Genomic DNA, 19978 nt, shown 5'->3' on the forward strand with positions numbered 1-19978 from the left:
CCTTGACCCTGCAGGGTGATGCTCGAGTGCTGGCTCCCGTCTCAGTGGACACTCCTCCGAGTGCCAGATGAGACTGCAAGAGCGTCTTCTGGGGTTCCCATCAGAGGCCTGTAAATGTGGTTTCTTGAGGTGCCGAGCGAATGACCGCTGCAGCCTCGGCTGCAGGGCCTGGCTGTGGTCTCTGCCAGCAGGCCTGGCCTGCGGCTCCCTCTCTGTGGAGGGAGTCTCCTTGCTCAAAGCACTGGGCTGGCAGGAGCCCTGTTCTGATGCTTCACCTCTTAGGGGCTATTTTGGGGGGGGGGAGCAGATGGTTTTCAGGGCTACAGTTAGCACAGAAACAGAGCAAGACTGACAAGCCCCTCTTCTTCTCTGATCTTCCCAGTCACAGCCTCCAGCCCTCTCCTGGCACTGTCCTTGTCCTCTTCCCTGCGGGAAGGCGCTGGAGAGCCTCCCTCCTCTGACACACACATCTCCCATGCAGAGCGCAAGGCCCCAGGCACGTCAGTAAATCCGGTGTTTGTCACCGTGAATGCTTGGCTTTGCGGCCTTCAGACAACTTGTTTTGGCAAGAGCCATGGAGGGAGCAGTATGCGTTGCCGCCGTGTGAAGGCCAGCAGGGAACGCGAGGTGCCGCGGGTCACTTACCATGTTTCCCAGCCTCCTCGGAGGCAGCGCAGGAAGGAGGGCTCACCAGAATACCGTGCTGAGTAGGGAAAAACAGCCCTGCCCTGAGCCTTGGATGCTGGAACCGAAGGAGGGCTCTTCCTTGGGTTGCGCTGTCCCACTCACCACAGAGGCAACGATGCAGCAGCAGGTTGTTTTGGCTCCTAGGTTCAGGCTTTAGGAAGGGCAGCGTCTCCCAGAGCCCAAGAGGAGCTGTAGGGGAAAAAAGAGCTCAGCAACAGTCGTGGGAGAGTCTGGAGACACCCAGGAGACCAGAACTGGCAGGAGGTGCTGCTGCTGCTGCTGCAAACCTTTAAATGCTGCACCACAGCTCTCCTGCTTGGAGTCACCCAGACGCAGGAACCCGCAGCCCCCCATCCCAGGTTTCCAGCTGTAGCGGGGAGTCCCAAAAGCAACTCTCCGCAGAGAAACAGCATCCGCACCACTGCCACGCACGCTGTCAGCGTGCAGGCACCTGCTGGCAGGAGGGATGCCCTGAGACACACCTGCAGCAAGAACAAGCATTGCCACCGAAAAAAACACCAAAGCTGGCGCTTTCAGCAAGAAGAATTTGACTATCCACAGGACCCATTTCCTTGAAGAACTATGTCTGGTTTCTCCACTTCCTACTCAGGAAACCCCAGCCAGATCGGGGAGAAAAGGACTGTTTTCCTCACCCCACTGCACCCCCCTTTCTCACCTGACGGACTGCTGCCAGGACCAGGGGCAGAGCTGGCACAGCGGGTGCCCAGTCACCCACTCAGAGATGCTGGTGTGATTTCTCTGACGAGTTGCTTCAGGGCCAAGACCTGCTCCTCTAAGGCCTGGTTCTTCTCCTCAGTGCACTTCTGCTTCAGCTCGGCCACCCGCAGGGCCTTCGCGAGCTCTCTGTTCCCCTCGTGGAGGTCCTCGATCAGCAGTTTGCTCCTGGTGTTCCCAGAGAGCTGGGCCTACCGCAGGGACAGGAGGCTCAGGGTTCAGCGTCCACGTGCAGCAGTCCCAGCCGGGCACAGACACGCAGCGCCGAGCCCTCTCTCACGCTCACCTCCGCATCCTTGAGCCGAGCTGCTTTCTCCGCCAGCACCGCTTCGGCGCTCCGCAGGTCGCGCTCCAGCCCCTCCGCCCGCTCTGCTGCCGCCTGCAGCAGCCGCTCGTGCTCCTCCTGCAGCAGGCAACAACGCTCTGCGCTGGGTGGTCCCAGGGCCTGTGCAGCGGCCCCTGACTCGCCCGGACCGTGCGTTTCCCAGGGCCCCGCTCCCAGACCTTCACGCTCCCTGAAGGAGAGTGTGGGAGGATCGGCGGAGGAGGGGCAGGATGCAGACAGCACCCTGGGGGGGGGCCTACAGCAGCACATCCTCCCCTAGGTCAGCACCAACCTGCTTTAAGACAAAGCACAGCTTTTCCTGCAATGTTGTCTACAAGAACAAGCCTATGATTTTTCCCTCTCACTACCATGCCCAGAAAAACCCTGGAAGAGATGTAGTTAGGTCTCCTTGGATGCAGTTTCTGGTCCTGCTCATTTTAATTCCTTAAGTTATAAAATGCTCCATCTGCACACAGGCTGGTTTGACTGAACCACAGTGGCCTGCAGGACAAACTCACCAAAACCCTGTGCTGGCTCCCGCTCCGCCCGGAAGGCTAAGCCTTCCTTCTCCAGCCCAAGCCACTACAGCACAGCTCTCCGTGGGCTCCAGCTGAGGTATCCAGCCTGGGATAGGTGGGCCGGAGCAGGGAGGGCTCCTGTTTGAGCACAGGGTGATGACCATGTTCACGAGGACTGAAAATTGCGGGGGGACTTGGAAGAGCACGTGTATGGTCCTTGGGGGCTCCTGATGTAGCATCCTCCACCCAAACCCCCAGCGGCCTCAAGCAGCGCTGCCTCCCCGGGCCCCTCGTCCGAGCTCCCGCAGCCCCTGCCTACCTGGGTGCTGGCCAGCTGCCTGCACGCCTGCTCAGCCTGGCGGCGGAGGTTTTCCTGGAGCCGCCGAGCCTCGCACTGCTCCTCTCTCAGGCTGCTTTGCACCTGCTCAAACTGGCTCTTTGGCACCATGTTGCGCATCTGGGCCTTCGCCTGCTGCAGCTGCAGCACGTGCCGAGTCCGGGCCAGGCTCAGGCTTGCTTTGGCTTCTAAGAGCTGCATCAGAGAAAAGCCAAAAGCTGGTTGCAGCAGCAGGACGGGCCCCGGGGTGCTGCACGGTGCAGGGGGCGGGCAGCACCCTCAGCCCCCCAGCTTCCACAGCAGCATGGCCACAGCGGGGCAGCAGGAGTGCGGGGGTGGCGCTCGCCAGGTGGTCTGCACAGCCGGGGATGGAGAGCGCTGCAAGCTGGAGAAACAGCCCTGTCGCTCAGAGATGCTCCCCTGGCTGAGCAGCGGAGCAGTGGGAGCAGTGGCTGCCGACGGCATCCCGAGAGAGGGAGTGCCAGCACAACGGACGGCAGTGGCGGAAGGCAGAGGGTGCTCGCCTGGCTTTGCTCTCAGACACATCCCAGGCCACCCAGGGTTCAGTCCCTGCTTGCGCTACCCGTCCTCTGCTTCCCGCTATCAACCAAGGGCAAACCTGCTACTGGGCGATGGGTCTGGACCAGCTTTGCCCCAGCGCTACCTCGGGGGCCAAACCCTACTGGAAAGCTGGCCCGGAGCCTGTCTCGGGAGAGGAATACTAACACATTGGGAGATTTGCTACACATCACCTTCCACCCCCCCACAATGGTCTCTGTTCCCTTGCTTTCATCACCTGGTTTCCCTCCCCTCGGACATGGCCCACCTGGCCCGTGCTGTCCCTGCCCAGCCCCTACCTGGTCCTGCCGCTCCTCCAGCTCCTCTCTCAGCCGGGCCGTGGCGAACCGCCGCGCCTGGCACTCCTGTGTGAGCCGCCTCAGCTCAGCCTCCATCTCCTCCCCCCGCCTGGCCTGCATGGCACAGGGACAGAGGGGACACCACAAGGGTGGCCGTGAGCAAGGACCCATCCCCACAGGGCCTCCATCCCTGCCGTCCCACCCCCAAGTTTCACCTGGGCTGGCTTTGGACACATCCGAGTGGGAAGGTGAGTCCCTTTGCCCCCACAAAGAGGAAGATGAGAGTCTTTTCAGCTTTGGAAAGGCACCTAACACAGCACTGAGGGGCAACGCCAACATCACAGGGACCGCTCTCAGCAGCCTGCAACCCCACAACGGACCAGACACCGCCCAGGGCACCTACCTTCTCCTGGGAGGCCCTGAGCTGCTGCCGGAGCAGCTCCATCTCCATCCGATATGCTGCCTGCTGCTGGTGGCTCTCCTGCTCCAGCCTTGTGGCCGTCTCCACTCCTCGTAGCCTCTGGCTCCGCTGTCGGACGGGGCCACGGCCGGTGCCGTGGCTGGCTTCGTGGTCACAAAGCTCACAACCTGGCTGACACATGTGGGCATTCAGATGGGAGATCTCCCCCTTGCTCTTCTTGCTCTGGAAAAGTGTGAGGACAACAACTCAACCTTCACATGAAAGTTTGGGCTGGGAAGGGGGCGACGGAGACTTAACGTGTCCCATGCTGTCCCTGCTGGATCCCCACCCAGGATCATCCCTGTTGCTGCAGGGCCTTGTGTGCACCTAGGACAAGTGCCCCAACAGCCCACATCAACACCGAAAGGCACCATTCCTCAGACACTGTTCCTACGACACCATTCCCAGCAGTAACGCTGAGTAACATGCAGTTTCTGGCCCATGCTGACATGCTGGCAGAAAACCCTGTATCTAATGCCAGGGTGGTAGCACATCCCATATCCCATAACTTTTCCTCTTAGCCTCCCAGGAAAACAGACCATAGACACAGATCTCCTCCAACGGAGGAAAAGCATCCAGTGGGCAGCAGCCTGGCCTAAATTTTACGGAGGCTGAAGTTCAGTGAGGGTCTGACGCAAAGGCCCTCCCCATTGCAGCTGGCAGCGCCGAAGGGCACAAAAGATCTGTCCAAAACCTAGTTTGTGGTCAGCAGTCAGGAGGAATCCCAGGAATGGGGTGAGGACTTGACAGCCTGCATCCCATGTCCATGTTGCGCACAGGGGATCCTGGCCAGGCCTCGGGCACACACACATCTAAGTGCTTGTGAGCACATGGGCGTGAGGGTGGGAATGAGCAAAATCTCCGAGAGAATGAGTGCAAGTGGGTAAAAATCAACATCTTTAGAGATTTTGCAATACGTATCACCTTCCCCTTCTGTAAAATCCTACACTGGCTTTTGTTACACAAATTTTCCCTACCCAAAAAGCTGTAAAACAAAGCTGGTTCTTCAAAGCAAGACCAGATTTGGATGTTTGAAACAAATGTTCCCTTTTTCCTCTGTAAGCACACGAAGTTTTTGTCCTGCTAAATCCTTCAGCCAAGTGCCTGCCAGTTAGCACTGACGGCTTCTTACCAACTCAGTTAACTCTTCTGTTTCAGCCAGATCCTGCACCTTCTCTCGGCGCAACTCACTCCTGTGTTTCCTGTTGGGGAGAGGAATATGATCAGCTTCAGCCCAAAGAGCTGCAAACCACAGCCCCTTAAAAAGGGCCTAGTTTTGGGGTCCCACGAGTGTCTGCTGCCACCAGCCGCCCACCCTGCCTGATGGAGGTCACTGCTCCCTTCTGAGCTGCTCCTAAAGAGACCCCTAACCACTTCAGGTTTCAGTCTGCAATGGAAAGCAAAACCAGGCCAAAGCGGACATGGTTCTGAATTGATGTGAGAGTAGGCCAGGTGCCTCTGCCCCGATGATGCGGCCCAACCTGCTGAGGACATCCAAGTGCTACAACTTTGTCAGAGCCCCAAAAGTCAGGGCATGAAGGACAGTGGGAAAGCCAGCTTAGCAGGACTCTTGGGACCATCTGCACTGGGCACCTGGTTCCCCTTGGATTTATGGCTCAGTCGGTGCCCCCAGATCCCAAGCTTCCAAAGGCAGCAGTAAGCCACTGGCCAAATGGTTTTGTAGCCAAGAAGTCCATCCTTTTCTCCCTCAACACACACCTCTCCCCACAGCCTTACCCAAACCTGGCTCCTGCCCCGGTGATCTGGCCTGCCCAAGCCTTTGGCTGACTGGGCCCTGCCTGGTGCTGGCTGCTTTAGCACAGGCCCAAGGGAGTGGGAGTGTTGCCTTCCTCGGAAAGAAGCAACTCGAACAGGTCGAGGCAGCTGAAATCTGGCAAATGTGCCTGAGCAGCTGCCCCTTGCACAAGCTCTTCACCCGTCTGCCAGCCTCCCATGGCTGGCTGCGTCCTCTCTTACTCATGCTCGCTGCTCTTCTCCTCTGCCACCCTTGGCTCTCGCTGGAGGCTCCCAAGCTGACTTTTCTGCAAGCTGCTCCCCTCCAGCAGCTGGCAGGGCTCTCCCCCGCAGGGAGAGACGGCAGAGTGAGAAACCCATGCGAAAGCCCAATTTGCTCTTGGCATCTACACAGGCTCCCTGCTTTATCCCATTGGCTTTGTAAGGACAACAAGAACTAAAGAAATCCAAGGAACATCCATCCAATGCATCTTGCATGCAAAATGTGTGGGAGATGCCAGCAGAGAAGGAGCAGGTCTTCAAGAGGGAAAAAGACAAATGGGATTAGCCAGATCATAAATCAGACCCAGAATTTGTGTGGCTTCCAATTAGCAGAAATTATTTTGCAGGCCTGCCAAGGAGCAGAAATTAAATGATTTGGCTTAAGACAGGCCCAAATGGTTAAGCAGGTGGTAAGTCCAACCCTTCAACTTCGGTACAGCCACGTCTCGAGAAGTCAGCTCGCTTGTGAGGCCTCTGGACTTTCCTGGTGCTGGAGACGATGGCTATGAGCCCAAACACAAGGTAGCCCCTCTGCCTCTTCGTCCTTCCACTCCTACCGGTAGCCCCAGCCCACCCACGAGGCCATGAGTACTGGCGCCTGTGGGAAAGCAGCTCAGACCTGTGTTAAACAGGACAGTCCCATCCAACAGCTACTGCAAACCTCCGGGTCCAAGCAGGACCCAAATTCCTTTGGAGATGACAGGGAGGAGAGCACTGCAGTTTGTGACACTGCACGTGGGAGGCAGAGGACCTGAGCAGGGATGATTTTGCTCTCTCCTCCCAACAAGCAAGCAAGGGGAAGAGTGCAGAGACCACGGTGGGGATTGTTTTCCGGTCAGTGCACATCTTCAAGCTGCAACAGCTTCAGTTTCACACTGCTCCTTTCCCTCTCCAGCTCTGTTTTGACAGCCTGTATGTCATGTTCCCCCCCCGTGCTGCTGTCTCGGTCTGTCTCTCAGGGCATTTTTTCTCTTCTGGCCCTCCAGATCAAGTCTGTCACTGGCCCGACATGCTGCTGTGTCTGCTGCATGGAGCCAAACCTTCTAACTTTGCTCTCTTTGGTCTGCTTCCCAAGCACGTGCCCTTGTCCATTGAGATCTCATTTCTCCACAATGAATGCTTTCAGCTTTGGCTCCAGCCTCTGGATTGAGGGGGCCATCCATTGCAACAGAGACATCTGCACTCCATCTGCATCGGTGTGTCACAAGATCTTTAATTTCTTCTCTGTTCCTTCAGTGCTGAGGTTGCAGCAGGGGATTTTGGTCTATCTCCTCACCTGACTCTCAGGGACCCGCTCCTTTCCATCCAGAGGGCAGTTCTCCACACATCTTGTCCCTTCCAACATCAGCCCCTCGATCTCTGCAGTAAACCCAGTTCATCCTAATGCTCTTTTTCTACCTTTCCTTCTCAACAGCCAGTGTCTTGCAAATCTTGACTTGCTCTTCGTTCACCTTCTCTTCCCTCTTCAGCTGCATCTTCTTCCACCAAGAGCCCACAGCCTTTTCCTCCCACTCTCACTGCTGCCTCTCCTGGGCATGCTGCTCTCAAAGGTCTCCTCTGTGAGCCTTGGGAAATCACCTCCTCTCACACTGATGTTACTGCAACAAAGTCTTAAAGCTGTCCTCGTCCTGGCCTTGACAGCTCTTGATTAAGCTCAACCTCTGCATCTTTTCTGAAAGAATGTTTTGCTGACCTGCATTTGATAGCACACATGGCAGGCACAGGTTGAAAAGCTCAGCCAGCCCCAGAATGTATTTGTGCAAGAGAGGGAATGCAAAGTTTTCTTTGGGTTGCAAAGTCAAGGCAACTACATCAGCGCTTCAGAACGATCCCACACCATTCAGCACGTCTCAAAGACTCATCCATCTGATGTTTTCAGACAGCTCTGAAAGCGCCACACTACGGCCAGTCCCTGCACCAGTCACCGGGGATGGTAGTAATATGGCTCAAACGCCCTGTATCCCTCTGTTATTTGGGGTTGCCCCTGCTCTACTACGGACCTCAGTCAAGTTGCTTCTCTTCTCTCACACCTACCCTGTATCTCAGCTCCCCAGGCCTAAAACAGGGATCACAGCCTAGCAAAATCCTCAGCATGTGCGTGACCAAAGGGGACTTTGCTCCTGACAAGAGGTAGCAAAGAACACGAGGGTTCAGGGAGGGGCAGCAGGATGAGAGGCAGGAGAGAAGCTCGTGGCCAGTGGTGGGATGTGCTGGGAGGAAGGAGGGAGCAGAGAGGAACAGGCACCAGTTTCCGGTCTGATTCCTCTCCAGTCTCTTCCATTTGCTTCCCTTTTTGGCCTCTGGGGAGACTGCAGAACCAGCACCACAGGCACAGGAAGGTGCTGAAACATTTAGTGACTCCCTTACTCTTCTGCCAGCCAGGCTCCTTTGACCAAATAGAGAAATTTAGGCTGATTTTTGCCGCTGCTAAGAGAGCGGGTGGTGGTGATCTAACGAGGAGAGGCAGGTTTGCTGAAGAACCAAGGACAGAGAGACAGACAGAGACAGACAGAACTGGAAAAGGCTGGTGAAAGCTGTCTTATTTCCCTCACTGTTTTGGGGCACAGTCTATGCTGAGCACTGCCTTTAACACGAGTGTGAAGAACACTCAGGGAAACCTTCTGCATTTTGAAATAAAAGCCCTCACGTAGGGGAAGTTTAGTCTTCTCACTGTGAACAGCTGCAATATTGCCCAGATTTTCTTCCAAAATAAGGAAGTTCTCCAGCTCTGTGAGAAATTTCCCCAACCCACTCTGGTATGAGCAGGGGATGCGCCCATCCCCAGTCTCCCACTAAGCTCCAGAAAGCGAACGGTGCCAGACCTTAGGCTCGATCCATCCCCGCACTCTGTCATCAGCTCTTCTCCTTCCTGAGCCAGTTGCTGCCCCAGATGGCAAATGTCTTTGGTGTGCTGTTGTTCCACCTTGGCCCGCTCCGTCTCAAACCTCTCCTCCAGCTCCGGGCTCCACACACATTTTTGCTCTTTCAGGCCATCAGTTATAGCCCAATATTTTGCAGCTCTTTCTTCCAAGTCTCTTTTCTGCTCCTCCACCTTGCTCATCTCAGCCTTGAACTTTTCCTCATTGTCCTTCCTCTCACTCTCAAAGCTCTTCTTCATCAACTCAATTTTCTGCTTGTAGTAGTTTACCTGTGGGGGAGACAGGACTGGGTTATTAGTACCGTGCTCCTGAGAGCCCCCCTCGCCTGCAGTCAGCTGTGAATCACAGCGATCTAGCGGTGGCTTCAGGAACACACTTCACGCAGCTCTGGTTCCTACTGAACCTAGGACAATAACCAGTTTCATGCAGCAGCCTCTAATAAGCAGATATCAGAGGAGTTTAGTGGGTCCCAGCCTTTCCCAGCGAGTGTTGCTGCTCCCCCCTCTCTCCATGTTTGCAACACTGGGACCCTGGCAAGGAGAAAGGAGAGGCTGGGGCATCATCCACCACTGCTTTGTCCTTCTTCTACCCTGCAGCGTGGTTCCTTGTCCCAGAGGTGACAGCGAGGGGCTGCCACTCCCCATGTCTCCCCTGTAAAAGCTGGAAACCCCAGGATTTGATGAGAACAGAGACAGGACTGTGAAGCAGGCAGAAGGAGAACAGCAGGCAGCTGTGTGCCCCCTGAACTGTCAGCTGTAGGACAATTTAGGATTTACTCTCACAGTGGCTGCAATGGAAATCCAGCAAGCATCCCTGGCTTGTGCAAAAGGAGGAGTGCAAGGTGAAAACTGAGGCCTCTTGCACGAGCATTCGCTGCTGTCTAAAAGGAGCACTGGGCTCACGCGGTCACCTTAGGATGTGTGAGTTAAAAGTGCCACAAGCCTGGGGAAATGGGGCTCTGATACTTCCCAGGCTTGCTGCTTCTCCTTTTGGTCCTTTTGGCCAGTAGTACTGCACCAGCGACGCTGAGCAGAGTTAATCTCTAGTCCCGCATAGGTAGCGAGAACCGCACAAACCTTTTGCAATGTGACAGAGGCTCCTACAGAGCCTTTGTCAGCCTGCGGGGGCTCCAAACCCTGCTACCAGCTAAAATGGGCAGGGGAGCACCCCAGCAGAGAGAGGGGGTACCACTCTGCCCCCCAGCCTGGATGGAGAGAGACCCAGCAGCCCTCCTGGAGCAGACGCCAGAGCTTACAGAGCAGCCTCTCTGCAGCAGGGAGACGAGATGTCCCCTTCTCCGCTCACTAGGCAGCTGTGCTGGGAAGCCGGGACATTCCCCTCCACAACCCTGGCCCTCACCTTGGTTTCCAGCTGCACCTTCAGGTCCTGCAGCTGGTCTTGGAGCTGCTCCATCGTGAGCGCTGTCTCTGTGCACGCAGAATTGGGAACTGGAGCGCTGGGAGAGAGGCACACTGGGAGAGAGGAGCTCTGTGAGGAGAGGCCTGCAGAGAGGACCGAGTCCACTGCCCCTTATGCTGGGCCGGGAGAGTCCAAGGGTTTTCCTTGGGATGGCCACAGACTCCTGGAAGTGCTGGAGTCTGGACCTCTGGGGTCTCTAGTCCAACCTCCTGCTCAGAGCGGACTATTGCCAATGCTAGATCAGGATGGCTGCGGCTTTGTCCAGTCGAGCCCTTACAACCCCAAAAGATGGAGATCCCCCACCTGTCTGGTCACCCAGCCCAGGGCTGCGCCATCCCTTTGGGCAAGAAGATTCTTCCTAATGCTCAACTTGAACCTCCCAAACTCCAGTTTGGGGCTATTACTCCTTTACTATACTGTGCTTCCTTGCCACCCTCCTGCACAGGGAGAAGCTGCCTGTTCATTGACAGCTGGCCAGCCCATAGGTCACCATCACCAACCCTTGTGTTGGATGACCCTCTTTCCCTCCGTCTCTGTCACTCTCAACCATCTGTCACCCCCTTCATCCCTCCCGTGGCTGTCTAGTGCCAGAAACGGCAGCAGTGGCTCAGTCGCAACGAGCCACCTCACACTCCTGCAGAAACTCCGACCACCAGGCAACCTTGTTCTTGCCAAGCGGACAGAGACGCATTGAACCATCCCACCCTCAGGTGCCCATCAGGCGTTTTACCTCCAGCTGGCAGCACTCGCTCAGCCTTGCTCTCCTGGCAGCGTGCTTGGGCCTTGCTCTCGCGTAGCTGGAGACGCAGCCTTTCCAGCTCCCTCCGCAGCGTGTCGTTCTGGTCCCACAGCACCTGCATCAGAGATTGGTCACAACGCAGCCGTGAAGCTCCCCGGGGCTGCGAGGGGCCATGTGCCTGTGGCTCCCAGCAGCCATGGGTACTCGGGATCTCTCACAGTGTGAAGAGCCGCGTCTGCCTCGCCAGCGTGGCTGGAGAATGAAGCAGAGGGGCGATTTCCCTCCTTTCTGAACAGGCAGAGACAAGATTGTTTTGAAGAGTCAGAGGAGAAATACAAGCCCAGATTGCCATGGCCACCATTACTACAAAAAACAGAGGATATCCCCTCTTCCTTGGACACTCTAAGGGGGAAAGAGCCACAAGCAACTGCCCCCTGCACACACAAGCACACAACACCAGGGGGTTTCTGCAGACACTTTGAAGGGTTGGACCTCCAGAGACCCCTTCTGACCTAAACACGACCATCTCTAGTGACCAATGCACAAGAAACACTGTGATCTCAGTACAATCCCCTTGGGGCCCAGAGACTCGTGCTTACACCCTCAGGACACTTCCATGGCACCTGGGCTATCATCCAGCCAGCATTACTGCACGCAGGCAAAGCAAAACCAGGATTTATGGTGGAGCAGGCCCCAAAGGACCATCCACTTTGAGAAGACATCAAGTCATATCCCATACACCATCACTTGTGAAACTGGTGGGCTGCAAAAGACTACGATCTAGGGAACTTTCAAAGATCCCAATTAATAAATGTTACTAGGCAGATCTACACAAAAGCAAACCCAGTTTGTTTAATCTCCATCCTAAACAGGCGAGCAGACAGAGGAGGAGGGAGGCCATCAGCAGTTAGCAAGGGGAAAGGATAAAACCAAGTGGGTGCCTTCACAGACAGGGGCAGATGAATCCACCAGCGTTTGCACAGATATCCCTGGAGCAGCTCAGCAGGAGGAAAGACTGCAGAATCAAGTGTCTCTTCCCCTCTGGTGCCACCAGGAGCAATGCCATGCTGGATAGCCCCCCTGCACATCTGCCTTAACAAGAGAGGCTGCCTGCTGCATCCATGAAAAGGCTTTGCTGAAAACGCTGGGTTTCAGCCCCTGCTGGGAGCTTTTGATAAGTCACCGTCTCCACTCGGTGGTGTTCCCTAATCACACGTAGCACTCGGAAACACACAGACAAGGTGATAAGCGCAGGACTCTGCATACTCAGGAACCAATGTGCAAAGCACCCAGCAAGTCAAAACATGCAAGATACACAAGTCAGTTAAAAACAAGAGAGGGGAAACGGAGCCTGTGCTCATGTCCCAGAGTGCCCCAGGCCCTGGATGGGAGCATGGCACAGTGCAGGAGGTGCAGCACACACAACGCCAATGCCTGGACCACGCACATGCCAGGTACCTGGACAGGCTCACCTTGACTCTCTAGCAGAGTCCAGCAGCACCGAATTTTGGGGGGAGTTGTTAAGGCGGGAACAAGGAAGAAGGGAAAAACAAAGACACAGAAGAGTTGAGCTGATAACCTGCCTTGCAAAGAAGGAACCCCACGAATCTGCAGCTCTCCTTGCCTTCGAGAGGAAACACCCTGCAACACAGCCTGTGGTGGTCTGTCCCTACACCCGGAGCTACACGGCCCCCACACGAAACAGCCCCTGGCTACAGGGTGGCAGGAAAGGAGCAATCTACAACCCACCGCTCCTTCCCCCCCAGGATCCTCTCCCCCCAGGGAGACCAACCCACAGAGGGTAGCAAGCTGTGGGAGCAAGGAGGGCCAGGCTTCCTTCCCCAGGGGCATGTCTGTGTCCTGCCTCCTGCCAGAGGGCTCTGAGCAAGGCAAGGAAAGAGGAATCCTGTCCTCGTCCCCCCTCCACACTCTGGCCAGAGCTGCTCCCTCAGTGCCTGACAGATGTGAAGATGATGGCTGTATTTTCATGACAGCATTGCTGGAGAGCTGCCCGTCCGTACCTGGCATTGCCGCTCGTATTCCAGGATGATCTCTGCAAAACGCTCATCCTGGTTCAGGACCTCTGTGCTGTGCGGCTCCACCTGGCCTAGCTGCACAATGACAAGGAGACACCTCTTATCAAGGAAATTAGCACCTCACCAAACAGAGAGTCACAAGCTGGAGTCATTGCTGGAGTCATGGCCTGGTGCAAAACGCACTGACTCAATGGAAGGGTTCCTATTGACACCTGTGAGGTGGGTCGGACACAGAAAGAGGGGGAAAAAAGTCTTCTTCACATGTGAGAGACACCAAGCTGCACACAGGATAGCTCTCCCAAATTGGCTAACAAGATCACAGACTCGTTTCTTTCCCCACTTCCATTTTACCAGGTGCCTCGCTGAAGTGGAAGACACCAGAACCAATCCTTTACTTCAACTCTTGTGAAAAAGAAAACTGTTCTTTTCTGGAAAACAAACCCTGAAGTTCTCACTTGAGGACTTCAGATTTGTAGAATCTGCTACACTTGCAAACTTTCCTCTTGTTTTTTCTTTTGATCTTTGAACAGCCCAACTTAAAAGCCAATATTTTTCTTTCCAAGCTGTCATTAAGGTGGGAAAATTCAAAGCAGGGGGGAACCAAAACAACTGACATGTAATACACAAGACTTCCCAGAAAATAAAACCATCAATTTTTTGATGAGCTCCTGAAAAGATCCTACTCAGCCACAACACAGAGAGAAAGGCTACCTTGTCCTTAATAATGAGGTCGAGCTCTTTTTGCAGCTCCAATACCAGCTTTTCAGAGGCCACCAGTTTTTCAGCCATCTCTGTGACCTTGTTTTGCAGCTGTGTGTTCTCCTACAGGTAAAATGGAGAAGATTCTTCTTGATGTTGCGGGTCCTCAGCATCAGAGGACAGGTTCATTGGCCATGGGCCCTCAACAGGGAGTTGTAAAGCAACAGGCCAATTGGCACGCAGAGCCCAACACAGCTCACAGGAGACCCTGCTTTGGACAGCACGGTGCTGATACATGCCGCACGGGATGGGGTTTGGCTCATCTCTCCAAAGGATATGAGTGGGTTTTGCAGGGTAAGAGTTGGAGAGCCTGCGTAAACTCGTCTCTACTTCTGCTTCACAGAACTACAGCTCCCCTCACAGCCAACAGAGGCAGCAAGTCCTGAGCTATCTCCATCTATAGCAATACACTGAACAGCACTGAGAACGCCCCATGCACTGGAACACTGTCTCTGCTCTTGGCATGGTCCCTGGCACAGTTTTAGCCTCAGCCATTAGCTGTTACCGTGGGCCGGGAACTGTTTCCATCAAACAACACGGGGATTTAATAACGTCAGGGCCGGGGAATGGGCTGTGCATCTATTTCACTAGTATGGATGTGACTGACGATTTTTCTGCATAAAGCACTTGGGCCTTCCCAGCAAGAGCAAGGAAAAGCCATGCATCTTTGTCACCACCTCTACTGTGCCTCCTCTGGAGGAGAGCAGATGTTTCACCCAGGGCAGTTTTACCTTCATCGTGAGGTTCAGTCTTCCTCGCAGGCTGGCCTCTTTGCCCTGGAGGAACCGCGCAGCAGCTTCCAGCTTGGCTTGACGTTTGGTGGCTTGCTGCAAAAGCAGGTCTTTTGCCTTCATTTCAGTCTGAATGTCCCTGGAACAGACAAGAACCAAGGTCTGGGCACCCAGAGACGAGTTCATAGCTGGGCACAAGGTCCAGACATCCTCTCTCAGCACCCACAAAGCAGAAGATGAGAGTTTGGCTGGAGAGGTGTTGGGCCCGTGGGAGAAGTATGCATGGGACAGGGGGTCTTTGGGGACTTGTCTGGCACTGACGCAATGGCAAAACAAGAGGAAGATCCAGGAAGGGATCCTGGGATGGGAGGGAGAGGCCTTAGGCACCCACAGGAAAATCATTTTCCCTGCCCAACCAAAAGGACCCCTCCTACCTGAGCTTGCCCTGGCTGTACTCGTGGGCGGCGCAGTGCTCATCCACCTCCCCCATGAGCTGCAGGCAGCGTCTCTCCGCTTCCTCCAAGTCCAGCCTCGCCTTGTCCCTCTCCCTGCAGATCTGCCTCACCCGGATCCTGTGGGAACGGCAAGCAGCGTGTTGAGGGACGCCCCATGCACCCCACAGAAGGGCCCTCTTTGTGGGAGGCCGTGCCCTCACCTGAGGCACCGCAGTTTGCATTCGTAGGAGGCAACAGCTGCATGCTGAATCCTGCTCCCAGGAACCATGAGAGCGTTGTCCAAGGTCTTTGCCAGCTCTGCCAGGCTCACCTGCTCCTCCGTGCTGCCACTGAGGCTCTGCAAGAAGAGCACAGACTGAAATCTCTCTCTCCTGCTCTCAATGGTGCTGACAGAACTCCTGTTGTCACATCATCCAAGCACCCTCCAATCTTTGACATGACCCCCCCATTTCACAGGTACGCTTAGATCACATCCACCCAACCCCCAATTTTTCTCCAGTCCTGGGGCGGACAAAACGCCGTCAACACCAACCTGCCTGCAAGCGCTCCTTCTTCCCCAGATGGGTGCTGGCTAGGCCTTGTGCTTGCTTCGCTCACCACCACCAGACAAGGCAGCGCTAGAGACCTTGAGGATCTCCTCGCAGCTCTGCACCCCTTCCTGGGCCCAAACAGCAGTCACAAGCTCAGGCTTGGCAAATCCAGTGCCGTTGCCAATGCTGGAGTGGAGGTGTGAGCCCATGCAGCTTAGTGGGAAGGACGGGCTGCTTCCCTGCCCATCCAATGCCTGGAAAAAAAACAGAGGAGATCAGTCAGCAGGGCAAAACTGGCAGAGAAAACCTGGCATCTTTCAATACTAAAAAGAGATTCCAGGGACCCCACAGATATTGGAGAAAGCTCCAAAAATAACACCAAGCTGACAGGAGGTGAGATGTCCTGAGCTGTCCCCAAGGCAGCCAAAAGGAGCAAGTTGTAAAGCAGTTTGGTCTCCCCAAAAACCCAGAAAACTCAGTATCCACAGAAAAATTAACACTGAAAGTTATATAGCCTCAGATGGTCTTGTGAAAACCATCAGACTGGGACTGCCAGCCAAGATTTTTTTGGATCTAGAAGCTAAAACTGGGCTGAAGGCAGCTTAACCCTCCCTACTTCAGAGGTAAGCAAGATTCAGCCAAATTGACCCAAAGAGCAGCGTCCAATTGCCAGAGACTCCATGCACAGCTGGTAACATCTCCAAGAGCACCGATTACATACCAGGTTTGGAGGCCTTGCCTCACTCAACTCTTACCTCAAAGTCGTAGCCAAAAGAGCTTGAAACACTTTGCGTTATCCTTTTTTTTTTTTTTTTAAAGGAGCAGTTTTGTTGAGGATCCTGGATGGAGCTGCCTTGGCTCTTGGGGGAATTGGCTATTCACTTCCACCTTAGTGCACTGAAGTGCAGTTACTTCTAAAGCATTTGCAAATGCCTTGTCAGTCCCCAGAATTAAAAGCACTAAGGAGAAAGAAATATTTTACATCAATTAAAGAAAACTTGGATGAAGTTTGTTCCGTGTACTAAACGGGGGACAACCTTAGTCACGAAAGGTGCAGAGACGTCAGCACTTCTGAAGTCAACGTTCGACTTGGGGTCATTTTTCCTCTCTGCCATGATGTACATTCCTCTCTCTCCAGTAAAAAAATGACGCTCAGCAGCCCTGTGTTATTCTGTATTATCATCCCACTCCACCTGCACAGGGTTTTACTTACTCAGACAGCTCCGGATGGAGCCATTCAGTCACCGTGCAGCGGTGAAGTCCAGACCATCCCCAGCAACCGACTGGCAAGTGGAAAACTCTCCCCAAGTCACTGCCCCACTGCCCAAGGAACCTCCATTAGATGCTCTTAAATCATCCCCTTGTGAAACAAAACATCTTGGCCTGACTCGCTCTCAGCAGAGCCTGTTGTTCAGCCTCCTTTTTGGTGGGGAAAAGGACAGAGAAACCTTCCTAGGTGTGACGGCTGGATTTGTGTCTGGATTCTCTGCAGGATGTTGCAGCAAACAAATGCACTGTCCTGTGTAAGGAACTGGCAATAACTTATGGATCCTGACAGTTAATGGAAATCACTTCCAAGCAACCACAGATGAAGGCCTTGAACCAGGATCTTTTTTAAAGGAAAGCTTTCTTCCTTTAAACTCATCTCACCAAGTGCCAACAGCCTTGGCTGCTTCAGAGGCGTTGGTGTACCTTGGAAAGAGATGGTCGCATGGCCGAACCAGCCAACCCGGAACTCCTAAAAGCTCACCCTGCCATCTCTGTCCTTGTCCAGTTTAGTGAATAAATCATTGAATTCCTAAAGATTGAGGCTGAGAGAAGAGAAACCCACCAGCCTCAGAAACACAGTTGTAAAGCATCCAAACCAGCTTCTTAAAATAATTCCCATTTTATTTTTTGCAGTGCAAACGGAACACACAATTAAAAAACCCTCTTTGAATATTAACGCTGTACTTTCTCCAAGTGTGCACAAAGAATCAAACTCCTCTCCACCAAGCCTGAAACACTAGCCCAGTGGTGGATCCATACAAGTATGAAAACCATTTGAACCCCGCTCCAGCTTGGAGAGAGAAGGGATTAAGACCCCCATGCCTACCTCCGGGACCCTGCAGCAATACACATTTGCCCTGGCCATAGCCTTTTATCTTGGAAATGGTAGACTCTTCTTAGATGCACAGTGAAAGGACAAGATACAACAGGCACAAGCTGCAACAAGGGAAATCCTGATTGGCCATAAAGAAAAAATTCTTCCACCTGAGTGTGGTGCATCCCTGAGACAGGTGCAGAGAGGCTGTGGGGTATCCATCCTGGGAGATATTCAAACCTTGACTGGACAAGCCCTGGGCAACCTGGTCTAGCCTGGAAGCTGGCCCTGCTGCGAGCAGGAGGACTAGACCTAAGGCCTCCAGAGATCCCTTCCCACCACTACAGATCAGCTCCTCTCCAGGGGAAGCTGTCTCTGCCCCCAGGGAAATGAAACTGTGCTGGGGTACAACGGCTCAGGACCAGTGCTTGTGCTCTCAGGGATGCAAAGATTACTCCTGACAGTCATTTCGACTATATGCAGTTAATGCACAGCAAATCCCATTGCCTGTCCTCTCTCAACAGGCTGCCTCCCAGCCTTTCGCTGCTGCTCACCTTCTTCCTGAGCTCCTTCAGCCAAATGCTCTTGCACACCAGCACCAGCTGAGGAAACCCTTGCCTCCCGCACCAAGCTCCTCCTGGAGAGCCCGGACTTGAGCCTCAGCCACGTCCAAGCAAGGGCTGGGCACACAACAGGGGCTGCAGCCTAGGTCAGGCTTTCAGGGGAAAACATGGTACGCATCTGCCATCCTCAATACAGCCTCCCCACCACGTTGCCAGGCCCTTGATCACTTTCAGCCTCTTCATTCGCCTTCGGGCTCTGTAAAAAGAAAGAGGAAAGAGCATCAGTGACTTTCTGGAAATACCCATTTTTCTAATGACAGCTCTGTTTTGGCGTGTCAAATGGATTTTGGCTCAGGACTCAATGAGTGTCCTGCCAAGCAGGAGAGACCCTTTTCCCACAAAAGCTGAAGGGTTTGTTCGGAGATCAGCCAAGGAGCTGTCTAAACTGGTGGAAAGAGGACAAGGATGAAAAAAAATCACTGGTGAAGGATCAGAAGGGGAAAAGAAGATGGAAGATGTAAATCTTGTTGAAATCCCAGATAGGAATGGAAGACAAGGGGGTGCAGCACACCCAGATCCAAAGCCTCTGCCCCAAAAGCAAACCTAGAGACCCAATTCTGTGAAAACTGGATCCCTGCTGCCTGCAGAACACAGGCAGAGAAAAGGTGGGGACAGGCTGAAGCCAGGCAGAGCAAAGCGTGGATTTCTCTTGGTTTCTCTCAGCTTCCTCTATAAATCTCTTTTTTTCCCCTCCCTCCCTGAACTCAGGTTTGTAAATCAAGCCACATTTGACTCTCCTGGGCTTGCACAGGGGTGATATGGGGCCGACAGCCAGCCCATACACAAGGCATGCCCCCTTGCTGTCTGCAGCACCTCCGCGAACAGGAGACAGCGCAGTGCACAGATAACGCAAACTGTTTGATCACTGAGCTTCACTCAGAGCATCTCAGAGAGGTGTGACTTTTCCAAATGACCTGTGCAAAGCAGAGGAGTTTTTATTACTCTTGATGTTGGCTGTCACCTGTCAGCATAAAACACGCTGGTGCAGCACGAAACAGAGTTCAGAAGCCACCGCTGCCTTTGCTGTTTCAGCCTGGCCTCTAGGCCGCTGGCCAACTATTTGCAGGGTATGTGCTGGCTGGAGGTCTCTTTATATGTATTTTGGGGTAAGAATAATCAAAACCATCCATAGAAAAACAAAATAGGCTGTGAAAAGGCCCCATCTGTATTTCCATGCTTGGAGCAGTGCTGTTTGGGGCTTCTTGGCCGACTCCTGGCCAAGGAGGCTTCTCCACAGGAAGAGCCTGAATGAGGACTCCCATGCGCTGGGTGCTCAGCACCTTTGCGAGAGACCTGGCCTAAATATATATATATTTTTAGTTTAGGTGTGTAAACACTGACTGACAGCTTCATTTGGGGCCTTTGTTTTTCCTTAGGTGGGCTCAGAGGGCTCATCCGGAGCCTGTGCTGGAAGAGAAAAGGAGAACAGCTCTTCCGGGCTGTTACAGCGAGCGGGACTCTTGCTGCTAAAAAATAAAAAATAAATAATAATAATAATAATAAAAAACACTCAGCCTGAATCAGTAAAATATTTTAGTCAACAGCAGCCGCAATTCAACGCCCGCCACGTCCCTGCATAGACATGAACAGGGGTAACCACGACCGCCCGCGGCCCACCGCGGGGCCACCGCCGCCGCCCGGACCGCACCGCACCGCACCGCACCGCACCGCACCGGATCAGACCGGCCCGGCCCAAGCCGCCTCCCGCGGCTCCTACCTGCCGTCCGCGCCGCCCCGCCGCGCATGCGCGCGCACCCCCCCCGCGCATGCGCGCCGGGCCGCGCTCTCC

General features: G+C 54.2%; 1 protein-coding gene across 7 annotated transcripts; it reads right to left on the reverse strand.

Moving 5' to 3' along the window:
• Positions 1-3: 3 nt before the first annotated feature.
• Positions 4-19973, reverse strand: NINL (ninein like). Of its 7 annotated transcripts, none has more exons than XM_067292818.1 (18): positions 18121-18902; positions 15486-15737; positions 15154-15290; positions 14933-15070; positions 14499-14637; positions 13720-13830; positions 12994-13083; positions 10964-11087; positions 10174-10316; positions 8758-9083; positions 5052-5121; positions 3863-4102; positions 3460-3573; positions 2585-2797; positions 1709-1825; positions 1364-1613; positions 646-876; positions 4-108 (listed from the first exon to the last, which is right to left on the reverse strand). In XM_067292818.1, the coding sequence occupies exons 3-16, from the start codon at positions 15219-15221 to the stop codon at positions 1416-1418; spliced, it is 2091 nt and encodes a 696-aa protein (XP_067148919.1). In that variant the 5' UTR covers positions 15222-15290; positions 15486-15737; positions 18121-18902; the 3' UTR covers positions 4-108; positions 646-876; positions 1364-1415. The 7 variants fall into 7 exon arrangements, with proteins under 7 accessions (XP_067148919.1, XP_067148916.1, XP_067148918.1 ...); XM_067292815.1 differs by lacking the exon at positions 4-108 and adding an exon at positions 19907-19973 and having other exon boundaries at positions 238-876; positions 18121-18385; XM_067292817.1 differs by lacking the exon at positions 4-108 and adding an exon at positions 19535-19647 and having other exon boundaries at positions 238-876; positions 18121-18385.
• Positions 19974-19978: the final 5 nt, after the last annotated feature.

The sequence above is a fragment of the Apteryx mantelli genome, chromosome 3, assembly GCF_036417845.1.
Source record: "Apteryx mantelli isolate bAptMan1 chromosome 3, bAptMan1.hap1, whole genome shotgun sequence".
Lineage (NCBI taxonomy): Eukaryota > Metazoa > Chordata > Aves > Apterygiformes > Apterygidae > Apteryx > Apteryx mantelli.

What these genes read in the sequence shown, in the direction of transcription:
- NINL (XM_067292818.1), bottom strand. Translation starts at nt 15,221, where the DNA reads ATGGTTCCTGGGAGCAGGATTCAGCATGCAGCTGTTGCCTCCTACGAA. An exon ending in GACTGAACCTCACGATGAAG is followed by an intron (nt 13,831 to 14,498) that starts GTAAAACTGCCC and finishes TTTTACCTGTAG; the next exon opens with GAGAACACACAGCTGCAAAA. An exon ending in GGGGATGGATCGAGCCTAAG is followed by an intron (nt 5,122 to 8,757) that starts GTCTGGCACCGT and finishes TCTCCCCAACAG; the next exon opens with GAAACACAGGAGTGAGTTGC.